This window comes from Lucilia cuprina, chromosome 3, assembly GCF_022045245.1.
Source record: "Lucilia cuprina isolate Lc7/37 chromosome 3, ASM2204524v1, whole genome shotgun sequence".
NCBI lineage: Eukaryota > Metazoa > Arthropoda > Insecta > Diptera > Calliphoridae > Lucilia > Lucilia cuprina.
In genome coordinates this window covers 27,854,619-27,869,837 of record NC_060951.1, presented here as the reverse complement: position 1 = coordinate 27,869,837, position 15,219 = coordinate 27,854,619, and the positions used below count along the sequence as shown (strand labels likewise).

General features: G+C 27.4%; 1 protein-coding gene across 5 annotated transcripts in view; it reads right to left on the bottom strand.

Moving 5' to 3' along the window:
* Positions 1-15,219, bottom strand: part of LOC111685989 — a 102,985-nt gene that overhangs the window by 35,499 nt on the left and 52,267 nt on the right. For 4 of the 5 annotated variants that reach the window (XM_023448274.2, XM_046945638.1, XM_046945639.1 and 1 more), the window contains exons 6-12: positions 15,001-15,213; positions 14,428-14,626; positions 13,703-14,340; positions 9,683-9,700; positions 5,360-5,513; positions 4,969-5,092; positions 2,694-2,925 (exon numbers count right to left, since the gene is read on the bottom strand). In XM_023448274.2, the coding sequence (XP_023304042.2) occupies positions 2,694-2,925; positions 4,969-5,092; positions 5,360-5,513; positions 9,683-9,700; positions 13,703-14,340; positions 14,428-14,626; positions 15,001-15,213 (1,578 nt within the window). The remainder of the gene's footprint in view (positions 1-2,693; positions 2,926-4,968; positions 5,093-5,359; positions 5,514-9,682; positions 9,701-13,702; positions 14,341-14,427; positions 14,627-15,000; positions 15,214-15,219) is intronic. The other variant, XM_046945637.1, reaches the window with a different exon arrangement.

The following is a 15,219-nucleotide window of genomic DNA, read 5'->3' as shown; positions in this document are numbered from 1 at the left end:
TAATGTATATTTATAGGATGAGTATTTAATTAGAAGACAGCAAGTTTTTCACGATTTAAAAATAGGTAGTAATGTTTCTGTTATAGCCAAAAGTTATGGTTTTGTATCCAGCTTTAGTTATTATGATCAGCTTACAAGGATCGCCAGTTTAACTTGATATTAGTGGCATTGTCATGAGAGAAAATTAAATTAACGGATAGTTTTTAAATGAAGAAAGAAAAAGTACCAATAAATCCCTTTTAAGCTTCTTATTTACCCCACTACATTCATACATTAATGTTTCAAGGTTCAATATTACAGGAAACTCAAAAAGCACCGTAGTTTCTCAGTTATGTTTCAAGGTTCAATAGGAGTTTTGCACATACCTCCCTTATTTAAACTGCGATTTTTCTGATTTTATATAGGAAATAGAATTGTTGAAGATTTAGGTCCCGAAGATACCTAAGACTTTTAGAAAATATAGACGGACATGGCTTAATTGACGCCGCTATCTATAAGGACGTTTTAGGGTCGAAAAACTGTGTTAATGAAATTACAAACAGAATAACAAATGTATTTATATCCATTTCACTATTCACTATTATTTTCATTATTTCATTACATTTTGTGATTAAACGATCCTATCCGTTCTCGTTTATACAAAATTTTGACGTGCTCGTGTGCAGAGATACAAGCCAATGCAAAATGATCGGTGGCGGCTTATTATAGAAAATATCGGCGGCGGCTAAATAGTCGGGCAATTTAACTTCATTTTCAGAAATTGACCTTTGAACTACTTTCAAATTGGTGAAATTATTTTCTGAAATACATGTGTGATTTCAAACTTTATCAGCGGCTACGTTTAAGTCAGCTTAGCTTTTGGGCCAAAAGAAGTCGACAGCGGCTTAAAAAATATTACCGGCGGCCAGCCGTCGCTAATTTTAGCCGTTCCAGCATGTATCTCTGCTCGAGTGAAGGGCGCTTTACCAGGTTTAGAGAGGACCAAACAGCTGTGTGAATTTACAAGACCAAATTGCTGATACACCCGGCTTTTTAGACCGGCAAAGATGTCAATAATTAATGTTACTTGTGTGCTCGTGTGAAGGGGACTTTACCAGAAACTTTACGATTGAATGCATATCAAAAAGTATGTTCGTTCGCATCTATAAAAGGACAGAATTAGATGATTTGTTATGGAATGTCTCCAAGATGAGCAACTAATGCAACGTATACATGGTTGTCAGATCTTACAACGTTGGCAGAAAATGTATACAAATGTGTGAACTTTTTTTTTAAACGTTATTAGAAAAAGCAATTCTGACAATTTGCCAGACAAAAATTGTAAGTTGACAACTTTGTAAGACCTTACCACCGTGTATATAAAGCTTAACGAATTTCATTAAAATGGATATTAAGCCGTTCAAAATTGAACCGAATGATCTGTTGGTGACATTAAAGTACTTTTTCTGTTTCATAAGCTTTTGCTTATTAGTCCATAAATTACTGAATAGATTATTTTAAAGACTAGTTCGAATACTGAAGTAAAAAACAAGACCAAAGTATAGAATAATCTAAAAAGTAGTTCAAGAACTAATTAATAATCTAGTACGTGGACTTTGTGGTCATATATTAGATTATACTGTAGGAATGGATTAAGAACATAGTCTAGGCCATAGACAAGTTATAGACTAGTGAAAAGGCTATTCGGTAGAATAGTCTTGGCGCACATATGTGTATCAATTATACATATTATAATTTGCTGGTAAAATATTGAAACTTTTTACCTGATGTCTTTGATTATAATTAGACATTTAAAAGTCAAACCCATTAGAAATAAATACAGGTTTGCCAATATTTGTTATGATTTTATGTTCGTAAATTTATGTAATTAAAAACGTTTCATATTTGTTTGGTTATGTTCTAAATAATAATTAAATATATCCCAGCAAAAAGTTGCATTAGTTATAAAAATGTTCATTAAATAATAACCGAATCAATCAGTTAATTCTTAAAACTGTTCCTATCTAATACAACTTCCAGTTTGATCAATATTGTGTTTGCTGGGTAGCCTTTTGTTCTCTGTTCCATGGCCATGTCTAACAAATGCAGAGTAAACGTTTTTAATTTTTTATTAGATTTCATACATATAATCCAAATAAATCTTATACATATGATGTATCAAAATCTCAACAATTGTTCAAGAGCTCAATGTTGTCCGATAGCATGAAAAGAACAAAATATTAAAACAAAATGCTTATTATGAAGCAGAGAGAGCATGATTTCGAATTCTGATTGCAAAATGTTGCAATAGTTTACATGCAACATAATGAAAAACTTGTACGAGTTCCAGCTGTTCTTAGTGTACTGTACTGAACTAATGATTGAACGTAACACTAAGACTGTGATTTGTAGTTTTGACGTGATTATTATAAATCAGACACAAACACAACTAATTAAACACAATTGAAGTCCAAAAGTGCTACTCTGACCTCTTGTTAAACTGCAGGTTAACCCCTAAAGTATCATTACAAGTGTTTCCAGTATTCACTGCTGTACCTACATATATTTGTTTTTATAATGTATGTTCATGAAGTTTTGTTTGTAATGTTCAATTTTAAGGATATTTACTCGTATTTACCAAATGTCGAATAATGTTAAACTACATCTATATGTATGTGTATGTATGTTCATGTCATCATCCTTTAAATACATACCTGGCGAAACAAGACGTCCTTCCGTTCCTGTTACCGTAAAATTACTAAAAGCAAAATTACCAAATGATTCCTTTGGTTTCTTACACACGTAACCACCAACTTTATTGCACTTTTGCGATTGCCAATAAAGACCAGATGGTAGCATTGGAGTGGGCGACATTTTCCATTGCAAACCCAAGCAAGTGGCATCAGAGGGCATTGCATCAAATTGACCCTGACCAGGTAGCCAACCCTAAAGAAACAAAAATGAAAAGAACATGATTAAAAAGTAGAGGATGTAATGAAATGCAATAATAGTTAGTTGTATGTAATAAAAATAAATGTAATGAAAAGTAATGAAAGGTATCGAATTGAATGGCGGTAATATAGAGTTCAATGATTACAAATATATCAATATTTTTATATATCATTTAAAATAAATTTTAACAATTACTGAATTGCATATTGGAAATTTACTAAGAATTTAAGAGAAAATTCAGATTTCTCTTAACTAATTAACTAACTAACTAACTAACTAACTAACTAACTAACTAACTAACTAACTAACTAAATAAATAACTAAATAACTAACTAACTAACTAACTAACTAACTAACTAACTAACTAACTAACTAACTAACTAACTAACTAACTAACTAACCAACTAACTAACTAACTAACTAACTAACTAACTAACTAACTAACTACCTAATTAACTAACTTACGAATTAATCAATAATGGGTTAACTCTACCCCCGGGGAAAAAAGGTGCCCTGTCGAGACTATTAACTGGGTTTAATGAAATGTATTCTCGGCCTTTCCTAGGAGTAATTTGACATGGGGTCGAACAAAAGAACTACATAATTTGGTACTACTCGAACTGGTAGTCAGAGCAAAGTTTCGGAGTTTTTCTATACAAAGAAAACTTTAGTTCTGGATATAGTCAGTACTTCGAATGTGCTATGGGTGTGTCGAATGATTTGGGAAAAGCATCTTATACAAGTGATACCATTGAATTTTCCTTACTTGTCCCGGTTTTTTCCACGAAAAGTCTGTTCATACCAGATTTATCATTATATGATCTCTGTGTTTGAGAAAAAAATTTTTGACTTATTTAATGGATTCATGTTTCGGTCTACAGATTATGTTCTCTTGCCGACTCAACATAGGCTATTCGATTTACGTGGTTGTATACGCAAGAGATTTTTACCACATTTAACCGACTCAACATTGACTATCCCATTTATGTGGTTATGAACGTAAAAGATGTTTTAACATTTTGGAAGTTAAGCAACGGAGCAACAATGGTCAGAGATTATATAGCTCGAGTACTTGAGCAAAGTGTGAATCGTCAAAGAAACTTAACCCAGTAGATGAAGAGCTGATGTTCTCCTTAAGCACCTTGACGTTCGTGACCTTACTGCCCATAAAAAGTAGCCAGCGAAAATACGGTATGACTAACAACTGGTGAAACACATAATTTAACTGATGAAATTCGACATAAATGATTTTATAGGATCCAAAATCTCACTACTAAATTTTGTGAGAATCTATTCAAAATCGAGCCTACTCCCAACATGAGGACGCTTTCAAAAAATTACTTAAACTGGCTTTTGTCAAAATTCGTCATAAACTAGTTATATAGCAAATAAAAATTTCTCTGATAAAATTAATTCTGTAGATACAGGATAATTGAATTCAACTGATATCAAATGTCCTTTTCAGAAAATCTTTTAGACTAAGGCTTTTTTAAATTCTTTTTAATTTTAATATACTGCATATTATAATGTAAAATTTTTATTTTTAGTATTTTTGTGGTAAATTTTAATTATTTTAAATTACCTTAATAATTTTGTTAATAAAATTGCAATCTTGTATAGCAAAGACTATGGAAAACGTTTTATATAGTTTAACAATGAATAGTTTAATGTAAAACAATTTAAAACCACAGAAACCAAATATAGTCATTTATAAATACTAATCTGGAATATAGAGTATTCAACAAAAATGAAACAACAAAATGTTTTTGGTTTGTAACACCCTTTTTAAATGACCAACTCTTTAATATATTGGAGCTAAAAGCTAAACAATAGATCCCACAATTTGAACAAGAACAAATGGAAAATAATAAATTTAATTGAGTAAAACTAAACTTAAATATTTCATTTCGTTTAGATATGGAGGAAAATGCTTAAAAACAAACAAAGAATTGAATAAAGAAACTAATGAAAAGAAATGAATTGAAAACATTTTTCTTGTTTTAGAAATGCATTTAATGTCGCGCTTGAGTTACATACCTGAAAGCTCATTTTAGAGTCATCTGTCCATTCGAATTGACCATTCTTTTCCAATTCAGCCCCCAGCCAATAAATCAATTGTGGCGAATAGTCAATTTGATTACGGATATTGGAGGTTATAAATCTAAATGGTTTTTGTTGTCATTTTGTAAGTTATTAGAATAAATGGAGAAGAAGAAAAAAAAAACAAGAGATAAATATAAGGAAAAAACCATTGATAAATGAAATAATTAAGTTAAAATTTGTTGAAAATATACAAAGACAAGTTACAAAATCTAACTTGTAATTGTAACAACACATCCGTTTCCGTTTTATCAATATATGATTGTAATAAAGTCTATCGATATTTATTAAAATTCATTGAATTGTTCGTTTCACAAACACCACTCACCTGTGCTCATCAGCCGATGATACTGATGTCAATTTAGCTCCCATACCCCGACACACTTGTTGTGCTGTCCACCAATCTACTTCCGGATATGAAACGAATAGATAACATGAACCATTATAGGGTTTCAAACGTTCATTCGAGCATTCAGATGCAGCTGTACAACATGAAAAGAACACACACAGACACAAAAAGAACGAGAAAACAAATTCAAAATATTTTAGTTATTCATATTTTTAGAAAACAAATTTATTGATTTATTTTTTTTTTTTCGATTTTTTTTCTCTCTCAAACATTTCTGCAATAAAAATTCACATAGAGTTTAATATTTAAATAAAAACAACAACACATAAAACATTTTTGTTTTTGGTTAGGTATTTAGTGCATGCAACAATTAATCTGAAAACAATTAAATAAATATTTAACTATTATATAGACATAAAAACAAGAAATATTCATAAATAAAGGGCAAAAAGTACACACAGAAATCAACAAGAGTTTATTGGTTTTATTGTTTAATAAATGAAGTAAATTAAATTTAAATAAAAGATAAATTTTTTTATTTATTTTTATTTTTGAAAGATATTTACAAATGTTTTGTAGTAAACAGTACAAAGTTTTATTTACATAAAGAAATATTTACACCATTTTTAAAGGGGAAATTTATCATCAATTTCAGATTGAAGGCCCCTGCGGGATCAATTTATTTTATGTCACATTCTACTCATTTTTTGGTTCATTTATTGAATTAAAATCTTCTAGGCGTATGATTACTATTGTTTAACTTCCTCACTGTAAATATAAATCATACGCCATCAAACGTTTCAAATTTAACGTTTTAACAAATATCTTAGGCGTATGATTACTATTAAAATTAACTTTCGTATATAAATATAAATCATACGCCATCAGATGAATCACAGTAAACGATGCATATAATTTAATATTTAATTAACTTATAAAATTATATTTTAATATATTTAATAATTGTAAATTTGATTTACTTAATTAAAATCCGCACATAATTTTTGGTTGAATTTTAAAATTCTTTTGTAAATTTTACTATTTAATTTATATGCATTTGTATGCAATTTCTTTTTCATTTTTTTTTGTTTTAAATTCATATACTAAAAACCACAGTTTTATTTTAGTTTAATGAAAATGGATTTTAAAAACCAGTACACATGATATGCATATAAAAAATTGTTGCAGATTATTTGTTCATTGTCCATAAAATACTGAACATATTATGCGGTAAGTAATAAACTATTTGTTAAAGTATATATGTATTTGAATTTAAAAGGAAATTATGTGAACAAATTGTAAACTAGAAGTAGAAAATATTTGATTCTTTTTTTTAATAGAACGTTTGTTTTCTTCAAAAAGTAAAGAATCTATTAATATGTGCATCCTATAGACTAGTATTTAAATACACCAGACCAGAAATGATTGTAAAGAACCACACAAAATGTTTGATATAGGCCTAGGTGTATTTCCTCAGATTTAATGGTTTTTGTTCTAATAAAAACTTTTGAAAAATTCTCTTGTCTATTGAAACCGTAACCCTCTATAGTGGGGAGAGAATTATGTGTATACCCACCTAAAAGTATACCAATCGGCTCATGATCACTTTTTGAATCGATTTAGCTATATCCGTCTGTTTGTCCATGTAAAGTTTTTTCATACTTTTCTCTTGACCTAAGGACAAGCCCTATTGCAAACGGTTGAAATCGTTCTATTTTTACACCTAGTCCTCATATCAATAGTCAGTAAAACAAGTAAGTAGTTATAGTCGGACGGGGCCGACCATAAAATACCCTACACCTGTATACGAATAAAATGTGATTTAGATTTCATAATAAAGCATTTATATACTTAAGCGATTTATTGTTTAATTTAACTGTGTATATTTAAGTAAAATTTGATGGGTGCTTTTTATAGGGGCTAGGGTCAAATGAGGCCCTATAATTATAAAGTTCATCAGGGTCATCAAGGCAAGTATAGAACTTGGTTTTGCAGCTTTTTGTCGAGATACGAGTATATTAAACATAATTATGAACTTAAAAGCTCTATTTGGCGGGTTCAGTTGTATTTTGTTGAAAAATGTTATTTTAAAAGATTTTTCCTTTTTAACTTTACATTTTTTTAGATTTTTTCCAGAAAATAGGTCTATTTGAAGAGAAAATTTTTGGGAGAAAATTCTATATTTTTATAGAAAAAATTTAATGGAAAATTTCTCTATTTTAAAAGAAAAATGTTGGGAAAATTTCACCATTTTTATAAAAAATTTTTGGGAAAATTTCTCTATTTAAAAAAAGTTTACTATTTTTATAGAAAATTTTAGGGAACATTTTACTATTTTTATAGAATATTTTACGAAAAATTTCACCATTTTTTGTAGACAATATTCCAGAAAATTTCTTTTTATTTAATTTTTGGCAAAATTTCTCTATTTTAATAGAAAATTTTTGGCAAAATTTCTCTATTTTAATAGAAAATTTTTGGCAAAATTTCTCTATTTTAATAGAAAATTTTTGGCAAAATTTCTCTATTTTAATAGAAAATTTTTGGCAAAATTTCTCTATTTTAATAGAAAATTTTTGGCAAAATTTCTCTATTTTAATAGAAAATTTTTGGCAAAATTTCTCTGTTTTAATAGAAAATTTTTTGGCAAAATTTCTCTATTTTAATAGAAAATTTTTGGCAAAAACTCTTCTTTTAAAGCACTTACTTCCGGCTGAACATACTTAATTTCATATTTCTACGTTCATTATTATAGGAAACTTAAAAAGTACCTTTTGAAAAACGAAAAAGTACCAAAAAGTTAATTTTTTCCGGTTCTCACCTAATTCCTACTCTATATACTTTATTTCATGTTTCTGGGTTCATTATTATAGAAAACTCAAAAACCCACCAAAAAGTTCCATTTAATGTGTTTCCACCTTATTCCGAATCTACAAACTTAATTTTATGTTCCTATGTTCAATATTATAGAATATTCAAAAAGTACCTTTTGAAAAACGAAAAAGTACTAAAAAGTTCCCTTTTATCGGTTTTCGCCTAATTAAGACTCCACATACTTAATTTCATATTTTTAGGTTTAATATTAAAGAAAATTAAAAAATACCTTTTAAAAAGCAAAAAAGTACCAAAAAGTTCCCTTTTATGGCTTCTAACTTAAGCCAGGCTTCTCATACTTAATTTCATGTTTCTAGCCAATAACAACACACTCTCGCTTTGCTACTCTTGCTTTGCTGCTCTCGCTCTGCATTGTTTTTATAAACAGAGTACAATAACAAAATTTACCGTATGATAATTTATTTTGCTTTTTGCAATTTCTGTTTGAGCATGAATAAAAAAATCTCAGTTATTGATGAAATTTTTAGAGGTTGTCTCGGATTTTTGCTCAAATCTCCGTTATTTATGGCCCGAATTGGAACTACAATTCTCCAAATTTTGAATAAGGAACTTCGATATCTATGTACTAAGTTGGCGTACTATATAGATCGGCTCTCATATGAATTAAATACAGAAATTTGCATGTCTAGGAAACTAATCTCTTGGACATCCTTGTGAACATTTGAGTAATAAAGTGGCGAACTAGAATTAGCGGGCTGGATACCTGCCTTATAATTTATATATAAAAATTCTTCTAAATATAATTTATTCCAATTTTTTTAATTACTTCTGTTACATATATTGAAATTAGTTTCTAAAGAGCATTTAAATATTAAACAAACTACTGTTTTTTATTATATTAAATTCTTTCTCTTATTTAAAAATAAAAATAGAAAATTTTAAATAAAATATTTTAATTTAAAAAAATTTTAAAAGTTTTATTGTTGTTTTTGCATCTATGTTAGTTAAGCATAATTTATATTAGTTTATTTATTTATTAAATAGCCAGATACCTACTGTATCCTTATTGTATTGCCTTACTAGAGTATTTAAATGCAATAAAATTTTTAAAATAATTTTTAAAACTAAACTAAAATGTATAAAACACACTCACACACATACACTCACATACACCGATAGTTAAATCGAAAAACTAAATAAAATTAATTAAAAGTGTAACAAATAACAACAGTAAACCAAACAAATGCAACTAAATAAATATTTGTTCTATTCACAAACGGTGTTGTACGGTTGTATTGTAGTATGTGGTAAATTTTTTGTATTATTGATTTGTTTTTGTTTTTAAGAATTACATTTAAAGAATTTTTATAATATACAACGATACAACATCGATTGTGAATTGCACAATTGTCTAATGGAACATAATTGTGAAATGAACAGAAATCATACATTACAAATGCAACTTACCACTAAACGAATGACTTCCTGGATAGATTTTATAGTTGCAATTTTGAGGTTTTAATTAAAAGCGGAAGTAGTAAATAGTAGTAGCAGAGTAGTGGTAGTAGTAGTAGTAGAAATTAAGTAGTAATACAAAATAGTAGTAGTAGTAGGTAGAGTAGAATAGTAGTAACAATTATAAAACGAATTTTTATAAACAATTATACATATTTTACATAATTTTTTTTTAATTTAAAATTTTGCATTTAATTTTAAAGTTTTTAGTTAATTTTGCGTGTTTTTATATTGAGATTGTTGCACGTTTTTATGATTTTGTTGAGGGGAGTAGAGGCAGGTTGATTTTTTTGTTTATCACCGATTTTAAACGTTTGTTTTTCAGATATTTACATATACATACGTTTTTTTTTTGGTCATTATTCAGCAGGTGCAGTTTATTTGTTAAAATTTTTTGGTTTTGTTTGTTTATTTTTTTTATTTGCATATAATTAAATAGTAATAAATTTAAATACATATTATATAATGTAAAGATAATAAATATTTATGTAAGTATGTTGTATTTTTTTTTATAAATTATATGAATGAATTAATGCATGAATTTTTAAATCAATATTAATAAAAGTAATGTTTAATGTTTTTTATTCTTTTATTTTTATTTTTTTAAACACAATACATGTAATGATAGAGTGAAAAGTGTTTTGTGCCCAGTTACTCTACGTAATGAAAATTATTGATGCAAAATTGTGATAAAATATTTATATGTATATATGTAGATATGTATTTACTATATATTAGAAGGAAAAGATAAAATGTTTATTTATTACTTTATGCATATATAAATGAAAAATAATTAAATTGTAAAATAAATAATTAAGTAAATGCCTCTAAAGTGTATTTATTTTAGATGAAATTTCTAAATTATATTTTAAAATTCTTTTGCTTCCTTTGATATGTTAAAAAATAACCTTTAATTAAGGTTAAATTATAAGAAAAAGATAGATATGGAAAAATATGTCTCTACGATTGGGAGAAATTTTTTAATCGATCGGTCTATACTGGACCCTAGATACTTTGCATGGCCTACATCAATTCAATGAAATAAATTTAACTCGATAACTAAGTTGTTTTTATACCCTACATCACTATAGGGGGAGGGTATTATACGTTTGTGCTTATGTTTGTAACACACAAAAAGATTGGTCCAATATCCACCTTAAAGTATACCGATCGATTCAGAATAATTTTTGAGTCGATTAAGACATGTCCGTCTGTCCATGAAAAAGGTACAGGCCTCAATTTTCAAGATAATTTGATGGAATTTGGCTCAAGCATGTTTTTTGGCACAGGGACCAAGACTATTGAAAATGGTTGAAATCGGTACATTATTTTACCTAGCCCCCATACATCCGTACCTCCCGATTTGGACTTTTTATGTCATAATTACGTCAAATATTCTATTATCTCTCTAAAAGTTGGCACAAATAAGTGCAGATTTTCGTAATGATCGGGCTTTATTTAGAGAATTGTGTTTTTTTTTATCAATATATTGCTTAAATATTTTGAAATTAAGGTAAAATTCAACATGAAAGTTTCTTTACGGAGAATAAAAATTTTAAATATATACTAATGGTGTAGGGTATTATATGGTCGGCCATGCCCGACTATACATTCCTACTTGTTTTTGACAAATTATCTGATTTACTTTTGGGAAAATTTCTATATTTATAAAAATTTTCAAAAAATTTTCCAAATAATTATCTTTTTTTTAAAGAAAATCTTTGTAATATTTCTCATTTTGTAAAAAAGTTTTGAAACAATTCTCTAGCTAACTAACTGGAAAACTTTTTTCGAGAATATTCGTGATCTTTCGATATTGTTATAAAAAGAATATATTCAAAAAAATGTTCTCCTATTACAATAATCTTTTGAGAAAATTCTATAAAAGCTTTCTAAAGAAATTTCTTATTTTTCAACAAATTTTGTAGGAAATATTTTTCATACAAAATTTTCTTTTAACTGAAAATTTAAAAAAATATTGGTTATCTTTCCATATTATAAAAAGAACATTTAAAAAAATTTCTGCTTTTACCATAATCTTTTGAAAAATTCTAGCTTTGTCTTTGTATTGAAATTTTTAAAGAAGTTTTGCACTTTTAAACAAAATTTTTGCGAAATTTTCTTTTTTATATATTTTTTTTATTAGAAAATTTTTAAGAATATTCTATTTTTATTTATTTTATATTAAAAATTTTCGAGATTCATTTTTTTATTTTCGAGAATTTTTTTTTATTAAATTTTTAAGAAAATTATCTTTCTTCCTTGAGGAGAATTGTACGAAATTTTCGAGATAATTCTCTTTTTAATAGAAACTTATCAAAAACTTTCACTTTGTTATAAAAAAATTTCAAGAAAATTATTTATTTTCATACAAAATTTTTCGAGAAATTTTACTTTTTATTAAAAAATGTTCGTAAAAATTATTTTTTATAGAAAATTTTCTTGAATATTTTTTAGTAGCAAATTTACGAAAAATTTCTCTTTTTAGTTAAAAATTTTCGAGGAATTTCCCTTTTTAAATTAATCTTTCGATAAAATACTAATTTTATAGAAAACTTTCGAGAAAAAATCTTTTTATAGAAAAATTTCGAGAAATTTCACCTTTTTCATATGAATCTTTTCCGGAAATACTTATTTAAGGGAAAACTTTCGAATAAATACTATTTTTATATAAACTTTAAGTGAAAATTCTCCTTTTATGGAAATTGTGAATATTATCTATTTAAATGATATTTTCGTGAACATTTTCGAGAAAAATTCTATTTTAATGAAAAATCTTCGTGAACACTTTTCTATTCTCTTTTGACACAACATTTTTGAAAAAATTCTCGATCTATAGAAACTTCTCTGTATATGGAATATTTTCGCTAATATTTTATTATTTTTTTTTAAACGTCTTCGTAAAATTTATCTCTTTATAGAATATTTCCGGGAAAATTTTCTTTTTATAGAAAATCTTTGTGAATTTGTTTTTGTAATTTCTTTTTTGATACAATATTTTAGTAAACATTATTCTTTTTAAGAACATCTTAGTAAAATTTTTCTTTTCGGGAAAATTTTCGAAATTTTTTTCTTATAGAAAAATTTCAAGAAATTTATCTTTTTATAGAATATTTTCATAAAAATTCTCATTTTTGTAGAACATTTATATGAAAATTCTCTTTTTAAAGAACATTTTCGTAAAAACTATCTTATAGAAAAATTTCGGAAAAATTCTCTTTTTGTAGAATATTTTTATGAAAGTTTTCTTATAGAACATTTCCGTGAAAATTTCCTTTTTTGGAAAACATTTTTGTGAAAATTCTCTTTTTATAGAAAATTTTTGTTGAAATTATCTTATCGTGGAAATTCCCATTTTCATGAAAATTTATTAATTTTGATAGAAAAATCTCTTTTTGTAAAATATTCTCGAAAAATTCTCTTTGATAGAACATTTTCGTGAACTTTTTTTTATAGAAAATTTTGGTAAAATGTTTGAAAATTTTTAGCACTGTAGCTTTTTGTCCTATATTGCATTTATCAGATAGACGAAATCATCTTAAACAGAGTATAATAAGAACCGAGAATATATAATCAACATTTTGATCTATAATTTCTATGAAATGTTAGAAATTGTCCAACTTTTTCTTCTTCACCGTATGAAAAACATTATTTTATTAAATTTTTCTTAATGATTTTGAAATATTGCGATATTTACAGCAAAATTTAAAAATTATTATTTTTTTTAATGATTTTTATTACAAATTAAGAAATTATGCATAAAAAAGTTAGATTCAAATAATAATCTAAATAGAGTTTGAATAATGATATATAGACGATAACTGTAAAAGACACACACTCACACACATTTATGAATGAAAAATGTTTTAATTTTTAAGAAATGTAAAGAAAAAACTATAAAATCTGTTAGTGATTTTATACCAAAATAAAAACTCAATATATTTAAAGTTAACAAAATTATCTAATACTCACTATTTTCCATATAGGTTTTAGCCTTATAACCGCCAAAATGATGAGAGTAATCGGAAACAAAATGTAAACCCAAATAGGAGCCTGTAGAAACATAACGCAATAATTTCAGTTTTGTGCTCCAATCTCCACACAAACGTTTGGGTAAGACTTCTTGATTAGCTTTATTGTTGTTATTGTTATTGCTATGATGATTATGACTATTTGAAGTAGTGGATGGATGTTGCAAATAAGGATTTCCTTTGGGATAATCTGGAGTTTGTATAATGAAATTATTACGTGGACTATAAAGACTGGAATAGATTTGTAATAGTTTTTGATAGTTATTTTGAGCCAAATCATAGCCGTTGTAGTCAGTATTTTGGGGTGCATAGACATGATCAGCAGTCATTGCCGAATTGGGCAAATATCTTAAACTATTTGCTGAGGATGTTGAGGACGTAGAATCATAAGAGCTGCGCTTACGAAACGTTCTTAAATTAGGATTATTATAGTTAAATTTAAGATTAAGATTAAGACTGTTCTGTATATTGCTATCGATACTTGGGGCATAACGATATTTGGAAGATGTCGATTTTGTAGACGTTCTAAGAGATTCTGAATGTTTGGGTTCGGTAATCTCTAGATAATCATAAGTACAACTGTTGGAAAGAGAAAATAATGTTATAATAATGTTGAGGAAACAATTTTTATTTGTTTAATGTTTGTTAGAGTTTGAACCAACTTACCCTTGTTCATTTTCTATGACAAGTTCTTCAAATTCGATGACTATACGATAACCCGCTGGTGCTGTAATTGTTGTAAAACAATTTGCATTATCGGGATATTGGCGGGGAAATGAGGGACTCCATATGGAAGCTCTTGGATGTTCTTTACTCAATGACACTGTTTTATTGCAATCGTTAATCCAATTGCGTCTCAAGGAATCTTTAATGATATATAATTTAAGATTTTATTAGTTTGTAAGAGAAGGGATATAAAGCTATAAAATTAGTCCGATTTCAATAACATTTCTGACGACAAAGGATTGTTGTAGAGTTTAAGGTCCAAGGGGTACTGGTACCAAAGGGCACATACATATAATAAAATATTTTTTACCTCATTAGAGACAACAAATTTGATTATATTGAATTATTAAAATAGCTGTGACCCACATCGGTTTCAAAACTTTTACTCGACAACACTTCCTATATGGAAGTACATAACTATAGAAAACGGACCAAGCGTTTATAATTGACATTTCTCCTTTTATTTTCAAAGGGAAGTGATATGATTTCCAAATGATCTTTGTTTAGACTTACCATCACTCATGGCTCTTTCACAGATTAAAAAGTTATTGGCACTACAGTCTCTATCGTTCCACATGTATTTGTTGGTTAAAGGACTACGACTGCTTTGCACACCGGGTGGTGTACGAAAGTAACGTCTCAGCTCTATACAATCCTGACTACTAAGACCATCATCGTTGGGTTGTTTATTATAATGACCATGTTGAGACCAGCCCGGAAACCAATCTATAT